This window comes from Brachypodium distachyon, chromosome 1 (assembly GCF_000005505.3).
Source record: "Brachypodium distachyon strain Bd21 chromosome 1, Brachypodium_distachyon_v3.0, whole genome shotgun sequence".
In the NCBI taxonomy this organism is placed as follows: Eukaryota; Viridiplantae; Streptophyta; class Magnoliopsida; order Poales; family Poaceae; genus Brachypodium; species Brachypodium distachyon.
Genome location: NC_016131.3, coordinates 14,724,562 through 14,751,626, shown reverse-complemented (window position 1 = coordinate 14,751,626; position 27,065 = coordinate 14,724,562). Strand labels below are relative to the sequence as shown.

General features: G+C 45.2%; 3 protein-coding genes across 7 annotated transcripts; 2 read left to right on the top strand and 1 right to left on the bottom strand.

Moving 5' to 3' along the window:
* Positions 1–9,709: 9,709 nt before the first annotated feature.
* On the top strand, positions 9,710–12,411 carry LOC100840595 (protein NETWORKED 3C). Of its 4 annotated transcripts, none has more exons than XM_010235932.2 (3): positions 9,710–9,960; positions 10,788–10,901; positions 11,351–12,411. In XM_010235932.2, the coding sequence occupies exons 2-3, from the start codon at positions 10,814–10,816 to the stop codon at positions 12,145–12,147; spliced, it is 885 nt and encodes a 294-aa protein (XP_010234234.1). In that variant the 5' UTR covers positions 9,710–9,960; positions 10,788–10,813; the 3' UTR covers positions 12,148–12,411. The 4 variants fall into 4 exon arrangements, with proteins under 4 accessions (XP_010234234.1, XP_010234221.1, XP_010234229.1 ...); XM_010235919.2 differs by having other exon boundaries at positions 9,711–9,960; positions 10,797–10,901; XM_010235927.3 differs by lacking the exon at positions 9,710–9,960 and adding an exon at positions 9,999–10,097 and having other exon boundaries at positions 10,797–10,901.
* An 883-nt stretch (positions 12,412–13,294) lies between these two features.
* On the top strand, positions 13,295–16,764 carry LOC100840092 (superoxide dismutase [Cu-Zn] 4A). Of its 2 annotated transcripts, none has more exons than XM_003562436.4 (8): positions 13,295–13,453; positions 14,107–14,195; positions 14,281–14,382; positions 14,466–14,561; positions 14,700–14,731; positions 14,845–14,920; positions 16,208–16,261; positions 16,402–16,764. In XM_003562436.4, the coding sequence occupies exons 2-8, from the start codon at positions 14,120–14,122 to the stop codon at positions 16,422–16,424; spliced, it is 459 nt and encodes a 152-aa protein (XP_003562484.1). In that variant the 5' UTR covers positions 13,295–13,453; positions 14,107–14,119; the 3' UTR covers positions 16,425–16,764. The 2 variants fall into 2 exon arrangements, with proteins under 2 accessions (XP_003562484.1, XP_010234212.1); XM_010235910.3 differs by having other exon boundaries at positions 13,307–13,462.
* Positions 16,765–17,397: 633 nt separating this feature from the next.
* LOC100843212 lies at positions 17,398–20,436 on the bottom strand. The gene is made up of 5 exons (XM_003559778.4): positions 20,365–20,436; positions 19,014–20,263; positions 18,163–18,318; positions 17,870–18,059; positions 17,398–17,692 (listed from the first exon to the last, which is right to left on the bottom strand). Exons 2-5 carry the CDS (start codon positions 20,244–20,246, stop codon positions 17,628–17,630), a joined length of 1,644 nt encoding a protein of 547 aa, XP_003559826.1. The 5' UTR covers positions 20,247–20,263; positions 20,365–20,436; the 3' UTR covers positions 17,398–17,627.
* Positions 20,437–27,065: the final 6,629 nt, after the last annotated feature.

Here is a 27,065-nt window from a genome sequence, read left to right as displayed (position 1 = left end):
ACGCGTGCTCCCAGGTATGTGAATTTTGTGCTCGTTTTTCAATTTGAAACTTGTGATAGTATATCCTACTAGCATATACCAGATGCTACTAGATGGTTCCATACATGTCATGCACACTATGTCCTTGGCACTGCAAGCTTGACTCTAGCTGGCTTTGGTCCCTTCCCTTCCGGGCGTTTCTTCCGGCTGCATGCCAGAGTAACTTTCTCGTGGTGCCACTCGCAAGAAGCTAAGCTGTCTCTCGTGATTTAATGAGATGATTCGGTTAATTAATCAATGCTGATGGGGATATAAAGCTAGTTAGCTAGCTAGGGCGCTCTCTCTCAGTCTCTCTAGCTGCAAATCACAAGAAACGTTTCCGGCGGCAAAGAAAAAGTCAGCTTTTCTTTTTCCTCTCTTGTTTCGTTTCCTTCCAGCACTTTGACGTCATGCATGTATACATGCATACATCTTCAAGATCATCTCATAGCGTGTACACATGTATGCATGCATGTAGACGAGTCGTGCCGTCTTATTTTGCTACTCGCATATATTAGTGATGTCGATACCATTTTACGCCACGTATTACTCCAGTAGTACTCAGTCCGTTCGGAAATAAGAATTTGAATTTGTATACTCACTCCGTCCAATAAAAGATGTCTCGAGTTTGTCAAAATTTGGATGTATCTAGACATGACCTTAGTATATAGATGCATTCAAATTTAGTAAAAGTTGAGATATCTTTTGTTGTTGGACGGAGAAAGTATGTAAATCTAGATAAATTCGAGTCATTGTTTCCGGCCGGATGCTGGCCGTAATACGTACGTATCCTAATTTCTTGTCTCAATTTATCTAAATATGAATGTATCTATTTGTAAAAAAATCTCTACATGCATGCGATATTTATAATTACCAAAAGAAGAGACGTACCCTACGCACCCCTACGTACACTGCGTTTAATTCGAACGTGCATGCACGTGAACGTCGCCTCAGTCTGACGTAGGCAACTAGCTAGGCAAAGCGAATGCAGAAGCAATTAACGGTTAATTAATTAATACTCCTACTCGACATCTCTACCGGACTACCAGCTGGTTCTAGAATGACACGGAAAAAGAAAGATCTCGGTCGATGATCTTCAGTGACTAATAACCAAGCTGCCTTATCACACGTACGTACGGCCGGCCAGATGGATGGATCGACAGTCGTACCAACTTTACCTAGCTGGCTGAGTACATAATGCATACGGCCAGATCTGACCATTCAGCAAGGCAAGGTTGGCGCTTGGCCACATGCAACGTGCAGAAACCCCACATGCATGCATGCATGGCGAGCTGGTTAATTGGCTATACAGCCTACGTGTACGTGTTATACTATTGGTACTATTGTTAGGTCCAGCTTAGTAGTACAGTAGTACACTAGCATGCATGCAGTTGAAAACAAAAGTCGGTACGTGTGTGGTCCATTATTTGCAAATAATTCATGCATGCATGCACATACTTAATTAAACTCGTTACGGTGTGTAGCAGTGCAAATATATGCGTTACAGTCTCACGTCGATCGGTCTCTACTGTTTTGCCGTACGTACGTGTTACTGTCTGAAAGGTTTTGGTTTTTTGGACGTATATACACCACATTCGTACGTACGTACAATACGTACGTGTCAACGATAGGTCCTCGTAGCTTAGCTCAGCTGCCGTGGCGTGATAAGGGTCTTATCGATCTTATCCCCATACGCTTTAGGTCACCATCGTCAGAGAGAATCGGCAGGCACGTGCACAAATTCGCTTTTCTCGATGTAGGTTGTAAGTGGGAGCCCATGTAAGTCCCACTTCTTTTTCAATTTTTGTTTAAATTTTGAGTCAAGTTTTTGAACTAGCAAATCCCAAATGAATTAGAGTTGGGACTTAATTAGGTGGGCTCCTACTTGCAACCTAGACTGGATCCATACCCAGGCGTACATGTATACATATTGATCGGAACCCACTCTCGCAAGTGATCGAACATTTCCATGTATGATGATATGTTTTTCACTTATACTTGTCTGGTACATATTGTGTATGTGATCTTTTTATATATATAAATTGGTCAAACTTTGAGAAAAATGAAACTGGACAAAGTTAGAACATCTTATAATTAAAAACAGACTAGTAAGATGCCCGTGCATTGATATGGAACAAAAAAATTATGTCATAAACACGTCAAGCAAGACAGAAGATTTGGACATCAAGTAAAAAGTTAACAATCTGTTGGTACAAATATTTAAATTACAGAATGTTTAGCCCACAAAGTTCATCACCGGCATATTCGGTTCTGCTAAATCTTGAAAAAAAAACCCTCCAACATGTGTGTAGTACAAACACAAAATCTGTCCCAGATTCTAATTGAGCAGAAGCGTCACCTTTGTACAGAAATTGCGTAACCAAACAAATCATGTGCAGTCGTAAAAAAAAACCAATTTGTGTGCTTCAAATGTCGCATTGGATAAAATGAAAGATTATTTTACAAGAACACGAAGAACACCATGGCTGGATCTTGACGGCAGCAGAGGAGGAGCGACATCGGGTAGGGGTAACATGGACCAAACTACCATTCGCCGTTGAAAATTTGATCAAAATATATGTTCACCTCTTATAACAAAAATTTCTGTTAATCTTTTGACATGGACGAATTGCTAATAAAAAATCTTCCCAAATAATTAGCATCAAGTATTCCCAAGCAAAAAAAAATAAATGTGTCTTTTCTTGTAGATTCATGTGAGAATCCCGAAAATAAAATCAACACAAATGTATGAACAGATACGGAAATTATCCAATGTCCTCCGCCACTTCCACGTAGTGCGTGGCCCGCGGCGTTGCCGGGAAATCCACCGGCGCTAAGATACTCTCTCCGTTCCTAAATTCTTGTCGAAATATTACGTGTATCTAGACGCTTTTTAGGAATAGACACATCCATTTTGGGGCAAATTTGAGACAAGAATTTAGGAACGGAGGGAGTACTTAGTAACTTGCCGAGAAATGAATCATTTTCGATTCATGCAAACACCATTATTTATTGATTCCAATTACTAAAAATGAAGCACAACAGCAACAATTACTAACTCATTGGAGCTAAATCGATGGATTATTTATCAGTAAAATGGCACTCCAACAATCCTGCTAGCTTCCTTATCCAAGAAAACTTATATGTTAATATAGTAACATATATAAGGAGGAGGAAAAAATTGCATCTAGCGAACTGACCAACATCATCAGGCTTTAGGCCATAACAAATGCACTGCATGAAGGATTCAGAAGTTTCAGAATATCACAACGATATATGTAATGGCAGTTTCATTGCATCTGTTTAGGTCTTGGCTCCCATGCAAAATAAAGGAAGCCCACAAACAGCAAGATGACAATTCAAGAGAAACTTACGAGTAAAGTTTTCTTAAGACATTTCAGCAAACACCTTTCACATCATAGATCTTGGCGGCATAATACCAAAATCTCAATCCTGCATTAATCTTGCAAAATACAAATATCAATCACTACATCCCAATCATCAATTGATATAACATGGGATCCTGCATCAACTGTGTTAGATTGTGTTAGTGAGGGAAAAAAATCCCTTGATGATGTACCGAATCAAGACAAAGGATGGGCACGAAGCCACGAGCTCATGAGTTGGTGTAGATATACGCGGCCAGCAGCTTGCCAGAGATGTGCACGGCCACAGGCTCGCCGGGCGGGGCAGGCTGGAACACAACCTAAAACGGCGACCGCGGTGTGGAATCCACCGCGGACCCCTCTGGGCAGTTGATGACGCCAAATCCGGCCCGCCCCTCACGCCCACCGTGGTGTTGGAAGATGAGAAGAACCGGCAGCTGCGCAGGCGGAAGAGGAGAAGAACCGGTTCTTCCTGGTGGCGGCGGCGGACCCTGATCGGGTGGGAGGGAACTGGAGTCGGCAGCGGAGAAGAACTGGAGGCGTGAGATCCCGATGCGCTGGTGGGGCGAGGAAGACAAGAGAGAAGCGGGTCGCGAGGACGAGGCGAGCTCCAGCGAGATCTCGGCCGCCGGGGCCGCGAAGGCCACCAACACCAACGCCACCACCACGGAACCCGCAAGCACGGACGATTTCTCTCGTGGGTACGCGGTACTGCGAAGTGAGAAGCCGAGGGGTTGGGTAGCCTGCGTGCGATGGCATATGCGTAATTCTAGCAAAATTACGGACAGACGGGACGGACGCCCACCTGCTGGCGGATAGGAGTCGGCGCTATGCGGCGCGGAGGAGGAAGGCGGCATGGCGGCTCGCACAGACGCAGGCGACGGGAAAAAAGAAAAAACTGTTTCGTTTTTAGGTGCGTCCGGGTGCGGCTCGCTTGGTCCAGATCGGATCGGCAGGAAAGAGGAGGACTAACGGCGCCCACCCATCACCACCAATTCCAATTTAATAGATAGTAATAGATGTATTACCTACCCCTGGCTACGAGTGAGGAATTCCTTAGGTCATGGCTGGCTTCATGAGACTAAGACAACGCCAATCTTCAACGTAGTCATTGACGTTTTAAAAAATGGAAGGTCGAATTCATTGGTATAAATACATGAACCGGTGCCCTGGCGCCCGGCATTCATTCAATTCGTGTCGGCAAAGCTTGATATCTTGAATCGCTACCTTTTGGCTCAACTTTATCCTAGTTTTGCCAAGGAGCAACCTTTTCACCTTAAATTGGTCTGAATACGCAGAATTTCTTACTCTTCGCAGAGGACTAGATCCGGTAACCTGTGGTCTATGGCTAATTGCACGCCATCACTAAGCTATTGCTATTCTTTTCCTAATTGCAGGTCATATGTATAGTACCAACTGGGGTATAAGCCATGGACTTAAGATATTTTGGAAGCTCACAAATTAAGGCCCATTTACAGGACAAGGCCATAAGGGTCTCTATGAAATTTTAACAACGTCATGTCATGCTCAATTGTCTCTTAACCTAGCTCTCACAGTTTAATGTCAAAAAAACTCTTGCTCTTTGACTTCAAAACACGTGTAGTTCTCATATTAACTGACCAACTTGATTCAATTAATTTGGCGTAGACAGCCAGATAGAGAGCGAGAGAGAGATATCAGATTCTCCATATTTTCGAAAAGTAACTACCAACTAGCTAGATACGTAGACAGGTTGACTAGACATCGCTCTCTGAAAATCAGTGGACGAAACGAGAGGGGAGGAGATCTGTAGCTAGTCGACTCCTTTAATTTTGGCCTCGTTCACGGGGCAGCTAGTCCACCGTGCGTTGCGTGTGCGTGAGCCGGCCGGCCGGGTGGCAAATCAAAGTCGATTCTAGCTAGCTGCTGGGGTTGCTCCCACGAACGGCCGGCAGCAAAAGGCAAAGCTTTTACCTTTTGCTCCCATCTCGATCATTATATGAAATGCAATGCAGGAGCAAGTGCTCGAGGACGGACGGCAAAGCAGTAGTCGGCAGGCAACACTTGTTTGATCCTGGAAGCATATATATATAACGTACCACGTACCCAAGTGCAAACTAAAGGTCTCCAATGGAATATGTAGGGGCCGGCCGTGATGAACTCATGAGCAAGATATTACGTACGCTTGAAACTAATTAACGGTGGTGTAGAAATATCTTACTGCAATTTCTTTTTTAAAAGATAGGACTCACAGGAGTGGGACGTAAAATTCTTATTCCTTGGATCCATCCATATCAATCGTAATCAGTTAATTCTCTCGCTCGCTTGTGCTGGGAGTTTTCAGACAGATCGTTTGTTTCCCCGGCCACCAGCTCAGTGTCCACCAGCAAGAAAATATTTTCTGTTGGTGTTTCCACCGGGTTGGCTAAACTGCCGCAGCATCACGGCAGCATATATTGTTCTGCCGGCCGGATTTGTTTGTGGTGATGGAACTAGCTATGTAGTGCTAGCTAGTGGTCGACAACTCGAGTGGCCGGCCTAGCTAGCGGTTGATCGCGTGCGTGCATTGGCCGGAGCTCGATCCGGCGGACACAATGATGGAAAAAGTTAAGCTAATGCCGGAGCACGTGTTCGCTAAGCTCCACCTGCGCCAGCTTTAATTTGCACTTGCCCGCCATGCATGCAAGCTTAGCTATGTCGACTGGCTCCAGCGTTTGATCCATACATACTAGTGTTACGTATCTATACAAAACCGTGACAATTAATATGGATTGAAGAAAGTAACTTATTCATCGATTAAGAAAACAAGTTTGACTTGAACCGGTAATCTACTCTACTGAGCTTTTTTTAGGGGAATCTATTCTACTGAGCTGCTCTTATTTTTTTTGCGTCGTCGACCACACTCACTCGTTGAGGATGGAATGGAGACACGGTGGATGGGCCATGAAATTTGGACCTGCTTGAGTTTGCATGTCTTTGGTCTGGGTGTACATTTGGGCGTGAAAGGTCCATATATGAAACAGCTCTCCTGGGCTTAGGTCTAGTTTCTTGGGCCTGATTGCTATCAGGTCCGTACGCACAGGCCTTCCCTTTTTTAAAAAAAAAAACTACGCACAGGCCTTCCCGGGAATCTCAGAACTATCCTCTCCTTTCCCTAAAAAAGAAAAGAAAATAAAAAGAACCGGCCTCTCCCTTTCGGAGACAGGTACGAGTACCACGAGATGTCACTGGCACAGCGAGAGAAAACTGACGCATAGATGGGCTAGTTTAATTAACTGGCAACGTTGAATAAAAAAAAACTGAAAAAACAACAACAATGTGTTCTCGAATAGAAAAATGTAGAAATAACCGGTTCAATTTTCCTCAAACTTGTTCAGCCACTCAAGAGTAGCAGATAGGGGTGCAACATGGTGATCCTCAGGGTACCCGTTGACCCTCTTTAATTCAAACAAATGAACTAGTTTTTCAAAAAATTATGTTATTTTAAATTTTTAGTTCATTTGGTTGAAGTAAAAAAGATCAATGGATACCCTGAGAATCACAATTTTGCAGGTCTAGCAGCAGATCACTCATCCCAGAAAAAAAGAGAGTACTCAGCTCGGTTGCATGCCACAGCGGCCAGTGGAGTCGGCGGACGCGACTCGCGCACATCCGTTCAGCCAGTTCTCCGTGGAAGCTGGAAATAACTCGAAACGAACGAGAGGAAAGAACCAACCAACGTCGTTCGGTTCGAGGTTAGAGACTATAATCCGCCAAACAACCTTGAGTTAGATAAAATTAAATTAACCCGGTCAAACCCGTTCAATTAACCTTGGAGTAGTACAGTACTGTATTAAGATCATTAACTACGTACTCCAGTGATTTGATTAAGTTAACCTTGAACCAAAAAGGGGGCCTACGAGTACGGAGCTAGCTCGTTCCATTTCAAAAAGGAACAGAGAAGAAAAGGAGTAACAAAGCCTTGGGGACCGGACAGAGTGGGACTGTGGGAGTCTGGAGCTTAACCCCCACCTCAACGGTCGGCTAGGGCGCGCGCCTCGAAGATCGGCGACCACAAGGCCGGCCGGTGGCCATCCCATCTGGACTAGACCGCGGCCGACCTTTTTCTTTTTCCACTCTCTCTGATTTGATTCCTTAAACTAATCGAGTGACCGTGCTTATGATTTAAACTAATCACCATCTCTTTCCTTTTATCAGATCATCATGCATCGGGGCTCGCAACGGCTACCTCCAAACAAGCCATTCTTCCTTCCCAGATACTACTCGTAAACAAATGCCAGCCGGAGACCAAAGTGCCACAGAAGCACAATACTCCCTGGCTGGCAGGATGTGTGCGGTTTTGCATGTACCCCCTCAGGCCGGGTTTTGGGGGTGGAACTGGAATAGCAAAATTTACCGTGTGGCTCGTGGTAACTTGCGGTGTCCAAAGAGACAAGGTTACCATGAATTTCAGAATTTCAACGATATTTTAGTAAACATCCGTCCAACCACGTATGTTGGCCGATCAATTTTTGCAAACGGCCTTAGGGCAAAATCAAGAAAAGGTCTCACTAAACATACCTGGACTATATTTTCATAAATTAAATGCTTGGACTCTAATTTAGGTTGGGCCGTGAGCGGTGAGCCTTGCCCCGACCAAAGGCCGGCCCTAGGAAAGAAACATAGCATAGTCATGTTTTGCATAATCTTATAACGCGGCACAAAATAATATCATGCATTTATATTTGTGGTTCCGCCACCGCTCCAAGCGGCCTAGGCATGTAGTTTTCTACGGGCTGCGTAATTCCGCCACGGCACCAAGCGGCCTACGCGCATTGATTTCCTGCCGACTGCATAATTCCTCCACGGCACGGCCAAGAGGCTTATGTGTATTCCTTTCTTAATTTTGTCGGGTATTACTTTGGAAAGTAATATCATGTACAACCATCTATCGCGCAACCTTAACTCGTACCGAAGAGCGTGCATGTGACATGGAAACCAAACACGTCAGCGACCACACCAATAGTGACACATACGATATTTCTGCCATGGCACCATAGCCCTATGCGTGTTTCTTTTCTTTCTTATTTTGTTGGTGTATTACTTTTGTAGGAAAAAAGCAACGTCATGTAGTAACCATCTTTTGCACGACCTCATCTCATATCCAAGAGCGTGCACGGGACATAGAAAGCCAATCCACGTGAGAGATCACTAACAAACCGCACAATGCCGCGCATGTCTTTTCTTCTTAATTTGCTTGATATTTACTCGGGATAAGAAAGTAATATTGTGTAGCAATCTTTTGTGGAGCCTCGTCTCACACTGAAAGATCATTCACGTGTCGTGACCGACACCTAGCACGTTACAGATCACGCTGGCAGCTATATGCCTTTACATACTCTTTTTTGGAAAGTAGCAATGCAGTGCATTCGTCAATGATCATCAAACCATATGTGAGCATACAATTTCTAACCCCTTTTGACACGATCATGAGCCCGTAACTCCGCCAGCTAGCCCACTGGTTTGCCTATGCATATTCCTTTCCGATTTTGTCGGGTATTATAACTTTTGGTAGGAAAAACATTGCCGGGCCTAATATTTTTTGCAACAATATCGTCACTATGATATGCATGGAAATAAAAACCAACGGCGATATCATCCTTTTTCGCACAACCTCATCTAACACCCAAGAGCGTGCACGCGAGAAACCAATCCACATCAGAGATGACACTAACAACCGCACTATTTTGCCACGGTACCAATAAGCCTACGCACATTTTCGTCCTTCTTGTTTTGTCGGGTATTTACTCAGGATAGGAAACAATATCGTGTAGCAATATTTTGTGGAGCCTCACCTCACACCGAAAGACCGCTCATGTGCCGTAGACGACACCTAGCACGTTACAGATCGCGCTAGCAGCCATGTGCCTTTCCATGCTCTCTTCTGGAAAGTAGCAATGTGGTGGATTCGTCGGTGATCGCCGAACCATATCTGAGCACACAATATCGAACTCGGATCGCAAGCCCGTAACTCTGCCAGCTAGCCCATCGGTTTGCCTACCCGATTTTGTCGGGTATCACAACTTTTGGTAGGAAAATCATTCCCATGCCAAATCTTTTTTTTTTTTGCAAAAATATCATCTCTACGATCCGCATGGAAATAGAAACCGGCTGCGATATCATCTCTGTATCCGCCCGCCTGTCCGTCCGATATCACGCCAACGGCGATCCCACAATCCGGACCCGAACGTAAATGAAAAAGGAAAGCAGTAATCAGGACCGTTTCCGAGTTGTACATAAATAGCGTGTTCCCGGAGGGCTTCCCCGCAAGAAGCCGCCGTGTGCGTGGAGTCCGTCTGTCCTTCTCGTAGAGCGGCAGGATTTGAAAAGGAGTAATTTTTTTTCTTCTACAGCGATCCAAATCCGCAGCGTGTGCGCCGGCGCAGTTCCTCCCTCTTTGTCCGCTTCCTCCCTCATCGCCATCAAGAAAGCTGCAGCCCCGCAGCAGAGTCCAAGAGAGAGAAGAGTAGTCCAGGGAAGGGCAGAGCAGCAACGGGAAGGTCCGCCCCCCGCCGCCCAAACGTCGAACGCCATTCAGGTAGTACTCCGGCTCCTCCTCCGAATTACTATCCGTTTCTAGATTTTGCTGGGTTTTTTTGCGGGTGTTTGTTTTGGATTGATTGATCTCTGGCCAGGCGGCTGGTGTGGTGCGGGGTTTCCGCAGGGGATGATGGGGTGCTGTTTCTTCTTTCTTAGTTTGTGTCGTTCTTGTTGTTACCGTTTGTTGGGGCGATGAACTGCTCCTCATGGTTGGCTGGTTGCCTCGAGGGAGGGAGACAACCGCTGCTCTGTTCCTGACGGGTTTTCAATGCTCGGAACCGTGAGTCCGTCGTAGGCGGGGTGCTCCATTGTTTTACTCGGCTCTGTTCGTGTTTTCTTTCTGGTTTGATTTTTGTTTTGCTACCGTCGTGTTTCGATCTTTCTGGAGGTGCCATGATATTTTTTCTCGGTTCGTTGATCTGTTGGATGGAAGTATGGAACAGCACGGTTCGTTCGGATTGGATCTGTTGTACTGGCTCTGCTCCCAGTTTGGTTCCTGTTCTCTGCCTTTTGAGTGAGAACTGCAAGGTGGTCTGACGAACTTGACAATAGATTTAGTTCAAAGCTATGCCCTTTTTTTTGACAGTTCTAGATTTCTGGCTGCACTGATGTCTGGATTTTTTTCTCGATTGCTGTTACGGCTTAGTATATTTTCAGTTTCCCTGTACTTTGGTGGTTTCAAATCTTGTCCCATGGGCTTGAATTTTGTCACACCTGCTTGTTTGTTGCCCTGTGGGCTTGCACATGTTGTTCCGGAATTTCATGTTTCATCATCAGAAGATATAATTTTTCTTCGTATTCTGTTCGTGTGCTTATTTTCTGTAGTTTCTGAAGGTAAGGAGATAGAAGAGATGATGCAGAAGGAGCAGCCGCAAGCATGGTGGTTCGACAGCCACAATCTCGCAAGGCCATCCCCGTGGCTCGGCAACACCCTTTCAGGTTTGCCTCGCTCCCTATGGCTCTCCCATGGATGCTGTTGTTGTGGCCGAAAAACGTTTGTTCTGGCCTGCTATTTCCTGTCAGTATGCTCCAATTCGCTACTGTAGTTTGTGCCATCATGAATTATCCCCTGAATTATGCGAGGTTTTGTAATGACGTCGACTGTGGCTCCAAAATTTCATCTGATTAAATTCATAATGCTGAACTTATCTTTAAGATAACTGAAGATTGCTCCTGCAGCCTCTGCACATCATTACAGATTTTACAGGATTAGCTTTGAAGAATGATAAGATCATTACAGTACAAGGTTTACAACATTAGTTTAACACTTTCTTGTAAAAAATCTATGTACTTTAGGATCTTGTAGTATTACAACATGGATCCTTTCTCCCATACTGAATTTAACTTGATCATAAATTACATTCTGCATTCATTCCCTTTGACTGCAGAACTGGATGACAAGACCAAGCAGATGCTGAAGCTGATCGACCAAGACGCGGACTCGTTCGCGCAGCGCGCTGAGATGTACTACAAGAAGCGCCCCGTCCTGGTGGACATGCTCGGCGACCTCTACCGGGCGCACCGCTCGCTGGCCGAGCAATGTGACCTGCTGAAGCATGGCGGCGGCACGCGCCGCTCGAAGGTGTTTGCCTCACCATCTCCTCCCTGCACCAAGAGCTGGTCTCCGGCGGCATCCATGGATGGCAAGGCAGGAGCAGGAAGTTCCTCTTCCTCCACCTCACTCTGCTCAGGCTCCTCCTACGACTCCGAGTCCGAAGTCGACGACCCTGAAGAAGAACATCATCACCATGGTGATCATCACAAGGTACATCATCATCATGGTGATCATCAGAAGGCCTCTGAAGGCAAAACAGAGGCAGAGAAGAAGGAGCAACAGCCAGAGCAGCAGCAGGAGGAGGCAGCAGAGCTGATGGAGGAGATCAGGATGCTCAAGGAGCAGAACTCGGAGCTGCAGAAGGCGATGGAAGAGAGCACGGCCATGTACAAGGCAGAGCTGGCGGCGAAGGACGAGGAGAAGAGGGAGGTCATCAGGCAGCTCGCGGCGTCGCTCGACGTCGTCCAGGGGGAGAACTCGACATTGCGCGAGTGTATCAAGAGCTCGAAGCACCACCACCGCCCCGCCGCGGCGCGCGCTTTCGACCTCAAGAAGCTGACCAGGGACCTGTTCTCGGCGAAGCTGTTCACGGCGCACTGCAGGCCGTCTGGTCCGGTGGTTGCTCTGTGATGATGAAGAATGAGATCCGGTGCAGCTAAGCAGGAGGTTCATATAAGAGGATGGGTGGTTACCTTCTTTCTCCCTGTCTGCTGCTGCCTTCGATCCTTGTTTAGCTTTAGCTAGTAGAGAGCTGCTGTTAAGTAGAGTGTGCTTTAGTCTGCATGTTTCATCTGTATGTACCCTTAGTGGTAGAAGAATCAAGAACCATATGAGATTGTATGATCGCTTAATTATATATATTATATAGTAAAAGACATATCTTATATTTGTCAAGTTTGAGCAGTATGCTTCCCAGCAGTGCAAATAGTAGTATTTCTTCTGGCGATCTGAACACATTCAAAGTGCCTTGATCAAAATTCAGCTGGACCTCTAGATACCCGAACTTGTCACTCTGATTTCTGTAATGAAATCGGGAGCTCATGCTCCTTCATCTAAAAACACAAAAAATCAGGCAAAATGAGCGGAAGAAACAGTGTTTTACAGCTTACAGTTCAGGTGTTCTGTACTCAAGAACCTTATGAATGTAGTAACAGAGGGAGTATGTTTGATTGGTTAGTATAGTAAAAATATCTTCTTCTTTTCTGGTTTGAGTTTCAGTAACACGGTATGTATCATGCTCCCAGCACCGAGTGTTCGCCTTTTGCCGTGATCTGACAACCTGAACTACCCCAAATTTGCGCTCGTCAAAATCCAGCATGCTAACGAAATGCAACTTCATTATTGTTCATCAGAACGGAAGCAAGTGAGATCCCACCACTGGTATCTCGCTTCTAGGCCAGTCGAAATCTCTGAAATTCTGATCCTAAATTGTTATCATTATTTTAGTTTAAATTTGAACTAAATTTTTGAACTAAATCAATGACAAAAATTTATGGTCGGAAAGAACAATTCAAAATGTTCGCTCAAAATCTGACTAAAGATTTAAACATTACACCAGAAAACAAGTGCATGTGGGATCCCGCTTGCATCCCTCTTCCTCCTGACTGGACTTTGTTATTTTTGGTGTTTCAGAAGAAAAGTCGTAAGACCAAAAACAAAACAAAAAAGAAGAAAACGGAGGGGGGGCAAAAAAGAAAGAAAAAATGTAATCAAGCAGTGTAGTAGGTGAAGCAGCCTGTCAGTCCACACCTGTCACCTGCAGGCTGCAGCCCGGTGGCCGCTCTATTTAAGCCGCCGGGTCCTGGGTTCTAGAGTCTTCTCTTCCCAACACAACAGAAATCGCACAGAAAACCCCAACTCGGAATCGTCTTCCTCCTCCTCTGCTCGCCATCCCCTTCCTCGCGCCCCCCAGATTCGCTCGCCGGGGTCACCTGAGGTAAGCAAGGTATCCCGCCCCCCAAGCCCCTCCATGAATTTCGGTTTCTACTGTCCGTCTGGCCTCTCCCTGCGTAGATCGGTTGGTGGTCGCCGAGTCTCCGGCTCAGGCGGGGCTAGCGAGTAGTTTCGGTTGGATCTGTGGCCGCCGGCCGGTGCGCGCCGACGTGATCCCGTCCCGTGTGTGGTTGTTTGGTCTCGCCTCGCGTTCGATAGCAGATTAGCGGACGCGTCTCCTTGTTAGGATGTTAAGGGGGCTGCGTGCTCGGAGAAACGCGGCGATTTGGGTGCGGCAAGCGCTCTGGATTCTGGGGCTTATGGTTTTGGGGGGCAGTCGAATGATCCGTAGCAACTCGATTAGAACTCGTAATAACACCTTGTTTACTATGGCTCTTTACTGTATCGTGGTGATAATAATAAGGGGCATCCTACTGTCGTGTCTAGTGATAATGATTTCGAGTAAGGGTTGATGATTGGCCGCTTGCATATGGTACGTGTGCTTGAAGTAAGAGCTGTGTTATCGGTCAATTCTGCATCTGCACTATACTGATGGCTGCGTTTTATCTTCTGTTTTGTTGCAACGCTGCTGAGTCATTTATCATGTCCTGTTACCTCACCTCAGTATTTAAACTCCTGTGGGTGGCTTGACTGCAGATCACATAGAAAAATGGTGAAGGCTGTTGCTGTGCTTTCCGGCAGCGAGGGTGTCAAGGGCACCATCTTTTTCACCCAAGAGGGAGATGGTAATTGTACTTCATGCTGTGACAGCATCTGTATATATACATCCTTCTGTGTTCGCTCGGTGTAATTATTTTGGTTGTTGTTTAGGTCCGACCACCGTGACAGGAAGTGTCTCTGGACTCAAGGAAGGGCTCCACGGGTTCCATGTGCACGCTCTTGGTGACACCACCAATGGCTGCATGTCAACTGGTATCTGCATTTCTTTACCCTTCCATGACTGTGGACAAATGAATCACACGATGCTTATCGGTGTAATCGTTTCCTTTTTGTAGGACCACACTTTAACCCCGCTGGTAAGGAGCATGGCGCACCAGAAGATGAAACTCGCCATGCTGGTGATCTTGGAAATGTGACGGCTGGAGTGGATGGTACTTCTATTTACTCCTTACGTTACTTATATTCCTTGACATCTCATCTCAAGATTATGTAGCTTTCCTCTCATATTCAGTCTACCACATTGTGTGTATAATGGCAACCCTACTGATTATTTACTTATTGGCTCCCAGGTGTTGCTAACATCAATGTTGTTGACACCCAGGTAAGCAGTATTTGTTTTCTCTCTGCAAGCATGTTGCCTGTCCCTTTTCTTGCTGCTTGAGTTTTAGCAGTCAGCAGAGTTTGCCTGACATTGATAGCAATTTTGAAATGCAGATCCCCCTGACTGGACCGCATTCGATCATTGGCCGTGCTGTTGTTGTCCATGGTGATCCTGATGATCTTGGCAAGGGTAATGATTTGGAAACACTTGAACCATACATTTTTGGGTCCCCTGAGCATAATTCTTTGTCATATTTGAATGATGTGGTTGTTGCAGCGTTCCTAGAATAGTTGTGAACTTGTGGCATATTATGTGTGTAGAATGGGTCATCATCATGGATTCATGTTGTCTGAGATCATATGAATAGCCAGCAAACTTTAATCTTCTTTTGGATAGACATATTGCTTTGTCAGCTAGAGATTGAATCAAACGAGGACCTAGTGACTTAGTGTTCTTCTTATCGTATATTTAGTTAGAGGTATTTGTTAGTTAGAGACCTATTGCTTTGTTAGCAAGAGAAGATCGAAATCAAAGGACTTAGTGTTCTTCCTATGAAATATTTGGTTAAGAGGTGTTTTCTGTCTTGTCTTTATTTTGTATATCAGTATCTTAAAATCTGGTACAGACCTAACAGTTAATTCCTGCTTGCTTGTCTCATATGAAATCTAAAAATTGTATTCTATCCCATATCCCTAACAGTTAATTCCCATATCTCTAGTCAACAGTGCATCAGTGTTTTAGGCATTTGTCATTCAGGGTAGACGCTAGTTATGCTATGCTCATTAGCAACTGAACATTTGTTTGGCCAAATCAATGCTTCCATTGCTTTGGCACAGTCTAAGATAAGTGAGGATTTCCACCTGAACTAATTCTCCTACTTGCATGCATAACATGTATCCTCGAAACAAACATGCATGCATGAACTAACTAACTAATATGCAACAAGATTATCCAACACGGTTCAGCCATATATTTTTCTTAATTAGTTTTAACGAACCGATCCAGTAAATCACAACACGCTCCAGTAATATGGAAACATTGTTTTGCTTGAATCTAAGAACCCATAAGCATACAGTGCATTACTTCATAGAAGAAAAGTTGCATGAAAGCTTTTTCCATTTCGTGCTTCTACCTCAGACCATTTAATTGTGCATGTTAGTTTACGATCATGTGATATGAGCTAGCCAATCTTCCGCTACTTCCTTATCAATCTTTAAATTTACTTGCTGGCAAGGTCATGGTCATGCACTAAAATTTCTACACTTAAATCCACAATCTGTCCATTCTGTTTAGAACATGTCTGCTCAGTACTGGAGAGGACTTGTTGGTTCAGTTTTTGCCATACAGACTGGGGTACCTATTTCCCTTTACCTCGACATCCAGTTGTTTGCAGCAATCTGTTCAAGTGCATTTTTTTAAAATCAATTTCGGCAGAGGCTTGCAGCATGTAACCATACCGTCCCTGTTGCATTTCAGGTGGACATGAGCTTAGCAAGAGCACTGGGAATGCTGGTGCACGTGTTGCTTGTGGTAAGTTATATTTTTCTTTGGTACTGTTTTTGTACTGTATGCTCCATCTGATTTAGGAATTGACCATCTGGCATTTAGTGGATTCATAGAAACCCTGTTCATTTATTCTGGTTGTCTTATGATCTGTGTTTCCTTGTTAGGGATCATCGGGCTCCAGGGCTAGATGGGGTAATCGCTTGCCAACACCGTACAGATCTGGGCACATTCGACATTCAGGATATGAACTTTATTGCCGCCATTTTAAATAAGCACCTGATCCATGATCGCTGATCAGTGTGCACCATTCACATCATTTCCTATGTGGCTGTTGGAACATTTGCATCACCATCATTTGCCTTTTGAGTGACTGTTCTGTCAAGTGTGTGGATTTGTTGTTCGGTGCCTGCGCCGTAACCAGCACTGCATGATCTGTTCTTTACCTGCGCCATAACTTGCTGGCAGTGTCATGGTCATATACTCGGTATTATAGTTCTATTGCAGATAAACGATATTGTTATTTAGCATGTGCTCAAGTGCTCAGATCTAAAGAACTTGCAATAATCAAGTACTTCCTCCGATCGGGATTTAGTACAAAATTAGGACCTTAAGATGTGCTACTAGCTATATCCTGATTTGAACATCTTAAAGTATTCACATCTATATATGTGTTCGTGGTATACAATATACTCTACAATACACGAATATGTGCACTTGCAGTAATAATAAACAACGAGAATTTATCATCTCAAGAAATAGATGATGAAAGATAACCTAAATCTATGATCTCAAGAAATCGATTCACCATCTACATCTTATGACGAAAATATAAGGAATCCAAATTTTTTTGAGCAAAGAAACGATCGCTGAACCTTCTCTGTTGGTGTTTGTTTGACACAATTACTAACATGCAACTGCTTTGACCAATCCGACGGTACCAAAGCTGTGTATGACTCACCACATGATCCTGGAAATAACATCATTCCACTGGAATTTCCACACATAAATGGTTGGACACAGCACATCTAATCCCTGCTCCACCATTCTGAAACATTCAAGCCAAGAGCATTCATATCCCTTCCTAGAAGAGGTTTCGAAAGAAAAAAAATCCCTTCCTGGAAGAAAACAGAGTTACCACACACATCAAAGTATACCGCTAGTTTAAGTCTCAACTCAATTCCACTAGGAAGAACATTCCAACGATTTCATAGCCATACATAATTCCATCATCCATGTCACCCTAAGAAAAAAGGCATCAAAAGATACTTCGTGGCTTTGAAAGCACAATCAGTACTTCGTGGAGATCATGGTCTTTTACTAGATACTTGCTATCTGTAACATCACGCAGGATTTAATTGCTAGCAGCAAATCAAAGGAAGAAAACTGGATCCTACATCCCAAAGAACTCCATTTCACCCTTCACGATCTCTCTCAACTCCTTCTGGCTACGGAGATCTGGTAGAAATATCAGGCATTGCATGAGTGTGTCTATTAGGACCATGTATAAAAAGAACAAATTTAAGTTACACGAATTTGGACTTTTCATTTAACAGAAAGGTGACAAGATACTACATTGCCAAAAAAGGTGACGAGATTAGTTTAGCTTTTCAGGAATGAGAAGGTATGACTCACGAGCATTCCCAGACCGACGGACATAAATCTTGCCAAGGGGTAAACCATTTGCCCTGAACAAATGTGCCAACTTATGGACTCTCGCGTCATCCTTTGAGCATCTGATCTTCACCATTTGAAGGTTTTTGCAAGTAAATGGTCTCCCCTGTAGTTTGATACCTGTTTCCAACATCTTCACCATGTTGAAGTCCTTTTGCAGATGAACATAATTGTTATTAAGCGTGTGTTCAGATGGTTAAATCTAAAAAACTTGCATGAGAATCAAGTGGCATATTGCAAATATGTACACATACCATTTTAAGTTGGAGAAAAAGCCTCTCTAGATTAGGTGAATTTTGGAGCAAGAAAATCAATGCATCAAAATCAGCAGTCATACACCATTCACCAAGGGACAGGGTCTTCAGGTTGCTAAAAGTTGGACAACTTTTCAGTTCCCTGCTCAATACCACCTACAAATGGCACATAAAATAGTATCAAGCAAGGTACGATAGTAAGTTCAATCAACTTCACACTATGCATACTACATACAAGCAGTTCATTTAGTGTACAGGGAAGAAAAGAAACATATCCACCTCAACAAAGAACACAATACAGGGGGATGCACTGCCAGATGATTAGCACCAATTGATAGTTAGTACAACGTGATTCGTCTTTCTTTTCTGGTAGTGTGAAGGGACATTGCCTTAGACTGGTCTAAAGACTCAACATAATTAATTCTACTCTATAAAAAAGTTAAAAGTTTAAAACATATTTAATTCTACGACAATATAGCAAGCAGTAACATTTGAAAAGATACACTAATACAACAATAAAAAATGATCTGAAATAATGCTTTCCCGAAGCTACAAACTTCCGTATCTTGTATCGCCTACTACATTTCATGATGAAATAAACTAGCACTACTTTGTTTATTTGAACTCTTTTATACGTCAACAATGTCTCTGTAACCAGCTGTAGCTATTTGAGCAAAATGCAAGAAATGTGCTCATTGGACATGTGCATTCTGTTGGGGGGGGTGGGGGGGGAATGGACATTATTTTGCCTAACACCAGAAAGAACTGTTCTGTAAAAGCAGTTATGGCTATATCAAGGAAAATACACACACCAAGAAATAGAGACCAGCAAAAGGTGGTGATAGACATACCTCTCCAGCATCAGTTAAGAACTCCATACTTATAGCACTTGAAAGGCTGTGTAAAATATGACGTCCACCCAAAATCTTCCTACCGTTGCATCCACTGCTTTTACCAACTTTACCATCTTTACTGAAATTCTGTCCTTCGCCTTTGTAGCCATACTTTGGATCATTTGCAATCTCACTGTATTCATAGGTGTTGTCATCACTATCGATATCACTACCATAATCATAAGAATCCTTGTACCCACTACGCTCATACCCATGTATAGGGAAGTCGTGTCCATATCCAAAGTTATCAAAATCATCATCATCATCATCACTTATGTATCCAAAATCATCATCACTCAAGGAAGAGCCGCCATGAACCTTATAATCGTCATGATCGTTACCATCATCATCGTCATCAGTAGTTGCATCATAATCTTCTTCATCACTGATGTGTTCATAATCCTTACTCAAGAAAGAGTCATCAAGTATGATGGTGCCAGTGACAAGTGACCCCAAGTTCTTGAATGATGGAACTCGGACGTAAGGTCTAATGATTCGCAGAAGTATGAGGTTCGGAGCAGCAATGGATAAGTCACAGTTGATCTTGCATTTGATCATGATTAAAGTCTTCAAAGAGGCAGACTCAATTTTAGGGCCCGCCACCAGGCAATCCTTGCGATCCAGTTCTTCCAAAGATGTGCGGCTAGAAGAAAGCTGCCGCAGGATCCTGGCATCCAGACTGGCATACGACAACTTTACGATCTTGAGGTGGCTAGACACGAAGGGCACACAATCCAACGACGCGATCTCCGTGCGATGTCCAGCGAGATGGATAACCCGCGCATTGCGCTTGATGGCAGCGCCGATCCACGTGTTGGCATCGTCCTCGTCGAAGTCCGCGTCCTCGTCGCTCGACCGCAGGATCAGCTTGTCCACCGGCGCCGACGCGTCGCGGAAGAGGAAGAGGCGGTGCACGAACTCGCGGAACAACTCCGGCGGGTCGTTCCCGCGGCCGGAGTAGCGCGCGCGGAGGTCGACGCAGGGCGCGGACGCCCAGGGGTGCCGCCAACGCCGCGCGAGCACGCAGGTGCGCACCACCTCCCACGCCTTCAGGGACGACATGATGTGGTGCAGGAGCGCGTCCGGGAGCGCGCTGAGGCGGTCGGGGTCGGCGGACGCCCCGACGCCGGACCGGGACGCCTGGCCGGCGCGGCCCCGCGGCCCCGCGTGCTTGGTGGTTGCCCGACGCATTTCGTCGAGCAGATGGCCTGCGTAGTGGTTTAGGAACACCCCAGCGAAACATCGTCAGGATTTCGCGAGAAAATCCGTGGAGGAGAGTGGATCAGAGGGAGGAATGGATCGAGCTTACCGGGAGATTCGTCGCAATGGCGTGGAGTTTGTGACCCCTTCTCAGAAATTCAAATTCTTTTGACGAAGGAGGAGGCGATTGCCGGTTGCCTGCTAGGCTAATTTTTTTTAAATAATACGAATTTTTTAATCATTTTCGAAAATAATACGCGTTTTTTAAAATTTAAAAAAATAATGCGGCCTCGGCCTTGGCGAGGACGAATGGGCCCAGTCGGCCTAGCCCACGCCGATTAGGCCCATTCAGCCTCGGCCAGGCCGACTGCGGCCGGCTACCGAGCGCGCGGGGCCCCACGCGCCAGTCGGCCTGGCCCAAGCCGACTGAAGCCCAGTTGGCTTCGCCAGGCCGACTGGATTCAGTCGGTTTGGGCCAGACCGATTTGAAGTAATTCCATTTTTTTCTTCGGATCCTTCCGGTCTTTTGAGCTAAAATACTCGACAACATGGATAAAGTAACACGCCGAATCCGATTGGAAGTAATTAGTTTTCGCCGCTAGTTCGTTGCATGATCAACGCATACACGGCCGAGGCCCATTTTTTTGTCTCGAATCCTTGCGGTTTTTTGAACTAAAAGACTTGATAACTTGGATAAAGAGTAATATATATCGATAATTTGCTGGACAATTTCTGTGTCGATTCTTTGCGGTTTGTTTGAACTGAAAGACTTGACATTTCGATAAATTAACATACATCGATAATGTGCTGGTTACAGAACCAAGGCACGACTAAATTAACATACATTGGTAATACCGCAATTGGACATAATTAAAGATAGCAAATATATTAGAAACACAAGCACTACTGAGTCCACTTAGGCCATTTTCCGCTCGTATCGCCACGTTTTTCTGCAGCCTTTGCCACGGCGGCCCTTTCTCTTTGCCTCTCCCTTTCTGCCTCACGAGCATCCTTGCGCCTTCGTTCCTCCTCTTGCATCTCAAGCGCTTTCTCCCTGTTTTTCCTTAGTGCTTCGTTAATCCAACGACGTTGTTCCTCTCTATGCTCTTTCATCTCTCTCTCTTGCTCCTCTTTCTCCTGGGCTGCAGCTTTTTCCGCACGCTCCTCCGCGTGGAAACGCTGCCATGCATTTCGGGACCTTGTTTTGATCTCTTCCACCGCCCAATCTGGCATCTCCGTGTCAATCCAACGATACCACATGCATAGGGGTGGAGGAGACTACAAAAAAGCCTACTGTTACAAATCTGATATGACACAGAAAACATGTTTTAGAACACCTAAATGTGCTTACCGAAGGCTTGTTGTACAGCGAAACCGGAACAGGTGGTTCATACTCATAGTTCACGCACATGAAAAACCTCATGCCCAGCTTATCTGACAAATCTGTCACCTCCTTCACCTTGCATACATTGCCGCACCAACACCTGAGATGTTCCACCCCCCGAGGCAACATCGCATCTTTCATCCTCCTCGGCCTCTCGCCCTGGTCCGAGCAAGGCAAACTCATTTGGGGACACTGGAATATTGGAAAAAACAGTAGTGGGAAGGATGCTTGGATGAGTACCGGAGATGAGGTATTTATAGGCTCTCAAACTCATTCTCCCGCCACCGTTTCCCGCCTCTTTTTCCCGCCTAGTTTTCCCGCCTCCTTTTCGCGCCACCATTTCCCGCCAGCGTTTCCCGCCTCGTTTTTGCTCCACCATTTCCCGCCTCTTTTTCCCACCTCCTTTTACCGCCACCGTTTCCCGTCTATTTTAAGTTGTCGGTTTTAATTTCAGTCTTTTTATTGCATATGTATTTCAGTCCTGCCGTTATTTATATGCAAATGTAACTTGAAGAAGAATGCGAAAATTAGTAACATGTCTCTCTCATACATAGGTAGAAATATGTCTCATACATAGGACCTACATCCAAATATCAGGCACGGCGTTTGGGACGGCGTTCCGGGGGTGCCTGTGGTGTGGTCCAGCCATACCTATGAGGTGGCACTACGTTGCGCGGAGGAATCACGGACACATCCTCACGATACTGTGTATCCTCCTGTGTGGGGTCTGGTGGCGGAGTACTGAACATCCAGCTGTGTTGGACAGAATAGTCCTCTCCTTGAGCGTGATCCTGCTCACTACCCCACGAGGGTTCGAACAACGACGACTGATACCCGTAGGCTCCTGCATGTGGGAAAGTACTGAGCATTACAATTGCGTAGCAGTCATGGTAATGAACACAATACATAGAAATATACATGCCCTGTGGCTGGGTCTGTGGACGAAACTCGAAGTTCATCTTGGGACTCTGCTGGTGCTGCCACGACGAACGTCCAGCCTCAAAAGAGGGCTGCTGCTGGTGCCACACCGAACCTCCAGCCTCAAAAGAGGGCTGCTGCTGGTACCAATAGTCGAAAGAAGACTGCGGCTGGTGCCACGACGAACCTCTGGCCTGCTCAGGAGGAGGTGGCCTGGGCATCGACTGCTCTGGTAGACGTGGACGCGGGTGGTGTCGGGGGTGCGGTGCTTCCTGCTGACGTGGCCGCTGCTGGTGCGTGGAGTGACGAGGGGGCCGTACGGACGCCTGGTGGTGAACGACGTCGGAAGTGCGGGTGCACGTGATAGCCGCGTAAACAGAGCATAGCTTCTCCTCCATTCGTCTAAGCCAGGACTGGTGCGGCTCCCATGGTAGTAGAAGTGGACCGGTCGAAAGCGAACGTCCATACGCAGCGAACTCGGCTTGTAAATCCTGTGTCAACTGAGCATGCAATTGGCACGAAGAGTATTACATATATATGGCAAAGTACGTAACAAACACATACATTATGTTAAGAGAAGATACTTACCGCGTGCTGTCTAGAGCCTGAAGTAGACTGGCTAGGGTACATATCTTGCAAACTCGGCTCGGCTATCTCCTGGGGGTGAGAGTGCTGAATGATGGTCAATCGGGTAGCTGTCATGTACCTCTGCAAATATCCGTTGAATAGATCGAGATCAAAGGCCGCCAATGGCCAAACCCGTGTCGTCGCAGTCTCCCACTCTGTGACGTACGACTGAACCCTCTGCAGCCACTGAGTCTGGGTCCTGGTACTTCCCTTCCTGGTAAACCTGAGATCGCAATAGAAAGTTGAACAATTAAATTATGGACAATTCTGGACGACAATCATAAATTGGAGAACTGCACATACCTGTGGACGACCTGTGGAAGTGGATCCTCCGTCAGTGGAGGAACGACCAACTGGCGTGCCCCAAACTGCCTCATGACCCTCTGCTGGGCCATCTCCTCCACGCAGACGTCGAAGATGATCTTTGATTTTGTCATCCAGTAAGCGTAATCTCTCGTGCAGACCGTGGACATCCCGCTAGGGTATCTATCCTCGATGGCGTCCTGTGTGTACGGCTCCCAGACAACCGCCTCAGAGTGCAACACGTCGAACTGCTCGTTGAATGATGGGTAGCAATTCCTAACCTGATCGTGTGCAAAGCGTCTCTGTAAAAAAAAAAAGTTAGCTTCATTCATGGTTTATGTAAACTAATGTATGAATTTCACATTCGACATACCTTGCTACGTGTCCAAATTGTCGCGAAAGTAGACAGATCGATGTGTTCTAAGTCAAACAACTCCTGCTCAGGGTTAGGGTGATCACCCGTAACGTCTGGTCGGCCGATAGAAAACCTCTCCCACGACTAGAGCTGCAACAATAAAGGACATCCAAGCAGGGCTGACTTGGGCGACGCAAGCTGGCAAGCGTTGCACATACCTCGGTACGTAGCCGCTAAGACGGCCGAACCCCAACTCCTCTGTGTGATGTCGTCACCACAAGTTGCATTCGCGATCTCCACTGCAATAGGGATGTAGCGTGCGCTAATGGTGGTGACGTGGTTCTCGGTGAACATCACCTTCCCGAGAAGCCACATTATATATGCCTCAAGGCTCCGAGTGATCTAAGGCTCAATCATTTCAGGACTGAGTATGCCAGGGTTTGTCAGTGTCCTTATCGCACTGAGTATGCCTGCATGTCTGTCATGAAGGATGCACACATTCGGCTTATCATGCACAACTGCTCTCTTGAGCTGCCTGAAAAACCATAACCAACTTTCAGTGTTCTCACCCTCCACGAAAGCAAATGCAAGCGGAACGATTTGATTGTTGCCGTCTTGACCAATGGCGGTCAAGATCTGTCCCCTGTATTTGCCAGTGAGAAAAGTGCCATCTACGCATAACACCGGTCGACAATGATGGAAAGCTTGGACGCATACACCGAAAGTGAAGAACAGTCGTTGCAGCACCCTCACAGTTGGATACTCTAGGTGCAAGAAGTGTTGGATGTCGACATAGGTGCCTGGATTACGGGCTTGCGGTGTATGGAGGAGGCGGACAACAGAGTCGTACGAGTCGAAAAACGAACCAACTCTTTCCTCAAGAGCCCTCTGCTTAGCCCTCCAAGCCTTGCCATACGAAATGTTATACTTAAACCTTACCCTGACCTTATGCATGATGGCCTTCACTTCCATTGCTTTGCTCTCCACTATCTCCGTGTAAAGCAACCGAGCAAGAAGCGTCGACGAGAGGTTACGATGGTCTTGAGGGATACTGGGAATGACACATGTGTGCAACACCAAGTCACTCACAACCCAATCTGTGTCATACTTAGGAACATAGCCATGCACCCTCCCGGGACAATCTATTTGTTCGCACTCCATTGTCAGATATTTTTGTGAAGAGACTGTTGTTTTGAAAACCCTTTGCGTGGACATTGCCTAAGCAACTATGGCATCCTGCAGATGTTTTTTGTCAGGAAATCTGGCACCCTTCGCAATGTTGTTCTGATGATATTGCCATGCAGAGTCGTGCCCATCGTTCATGGTCATAGCCAAAGAGAAGTGCTGATTCCATGATGCAGGAGGCACCTCCTCTTCGTCCGACTCATGAGACTCATCGTCATAAGAACTACGACCATCTGTATCTTCATTCTCCATCTCGTTCTGCAACTGACCATCTTCTTCGTCCGCATCTGCCTCGCCAGTGTACTCATCCTCTCCTACTGCCCCGGAGCTCTGGCCTGATTCATAACCACCACTTCCAGCATTCGACAGAGTTTGCATTGGACAAGTCATAACTTGATTCACCCTCGCCTTCAGCTGGATTGGTCTCATGAGCGACAACCTGGATTAAGGCGACAGGTGTAGTTCCCCTTTTCTCGCAACTTTCTAACCAGCGCACCCACTTTGATGTTCGGTCTATCGGCCTCAAAACCCAGAAAATATTTGAACTTGATTTGGTCCACAATCTTGCACACGGACGGTGTATGTTTCAGGATTGACCGCTAAACATCCTACCAACCATTCCTGCAGTTGACTAAACGTCCATGTTTAAGGGGCCGTTAGATCCAACTCCACATACTTAAACTGACTCAGATCATCTCCGTGCTCGGTTGTTAAGACAGTACCGGAACCGTAGTAAAAAACAAACTTCCTACACCGAACATCTCTGATGCCTAAAAAAAATGTTTAGACGCGTCAAATACTAATCAGTACGGCATATAAAAAATATTATGACGCGTCAAATATTGAGCAGTATAGCATATTAAAAATATTAATACGCGTCAAATACTAAGCAGTACGGCATATTAAAAATATTAATACGCGTCAAATACTAACCTGTACGGCATATTAAAAAAAATTATACGCGTCAAATACTAACCTGTACGGCATATTAAAAAAAATTATACGCGTCAAATACTAACCAGTACGGCATATTAAAAATGTTTAGACGCGTCAAATACTAAGCAGTACGGCATATTAAAAATATTAATATGCGTCAAATACTAAGCAGTACGACATATTAAAAATATTAATACGCGTCAAATACTAACCAGTACGGCATATTAAAAATATTAGTACGCGTGAAATACTAACCAGTACGGCATATTAAAAATGTTTAGACGCGTCAAATACTAAACAGTACGGCATATTAAAAATATTAATACGCGTCAAATACTAAGCAGTACGGCATATTAAAAATATTAATACGCGTCAAATACTAACCAGTACGGCATATAAAAAATATTATGACGCGTCAAATAATTAGCAGTACGGCATATTAAAAATGTTTAGACGCGTCAAATACTAAGCAGTACGGCATATTAAAAATATTAGTACACGTCAAATACTCACCAGTACGGCATATTAAAAATGTTTAGACGCGTCAAATACTAAGCAGTACGGCATATTAAAAATATTAATACGCGTCAAATACTAAGCAGTACGGCATATTAAAAATATTAATACGCGTCAAATACTAAGCAGTACGGCATATTAAAAATATTATGACGCGTTTAATACTAAGCAGTACGATATTAACCGTTGTCCAAAATAATTAGCACTACCAAACGCTAAAACATACTTTTGGCATCACCACCATTGCTCCAATCAAAGCATATACATTGAAGCAGTACACACGTATCCTCATAAATATCATGTGTCTAAGCAATACACACGTATCCTCGTGAACATATACATTATAGGATAAATACGTGAGAGATTAGGATTTACCCTTGAAGCGTGTGAACCCAACCTCGAGCAGCCTCACGGTCACCGGATGAGCACCACCACCTCCAAACTCCTCCAAACCACCACCATTGCTCCAACTTTGCACCACAAAATTAGCTCCACATGGCCAATGAAAACAGTAGATCGAGGTGTCTTTAGGTGCCAACTAGGTAGGGGATGCGATTTTGTGAGTTAAATGGGATCAAAATGCACT

Bases quoted from the DNA above. Each gene is read 5' to 3' on its own strand.
- LOC100843212 (XM_003559778.4), bottom strand. From the start codon at position 20,246: ATGCGTCGGGCAACCACCAAGCACGCGGGGCCGCGGGGCCGCGCCGGC. The intron at 18,319-19,013 runs GTATGTCTATCA...TGCCATTTGTAG, and splicing joins TCTTAACTGATGCTGGAGAG to GTGGTATTGAGCAGGGAACT. The intron at 18,060-18,162 runs GTATGTGTACAT...CATCTGCAAAAG, and splicing joins TTTTTCTCCAACTTAAAATG to GACTTCAACATGGTGAAGAT.
- LOC100840092 (XM_003562436.4), top strand. From the start codon at position 14,120: ATGGTGAAGGCTGTTGCTGTGCTTTCCGGCAGCGAGGGTGTCAAGGGC. The intron at 14,196-14,280 runs GTAATTGTACTT...GTTGTTGTTTAG, and splicing joins TTTCACCCAAGAGGGAGATG to GTCCGACCACCGTGACAGGA. The intron at 14,383-14,465 runs GTATCTGCATTT...TCCTTTTTGTAG, and splicing joins CAATGGCTGCATGTCAACTG to GACCACACTTTAACCCCGCT.
- LOC100840595 (XM_010235932.2), top strand. From the start codon at position 10,814: ATGATGCAGAAGGAGCAGCCGCAAGCATGGTGGTTCGACAGCCACAAT. The intron at 10,902-11,350 runs GTTTGCCTCGCT...CTTTGACTGCAG, and splicing joins GCTCGGCAACACCCTTTCAG to AACTGGATGACAAGACCAAG.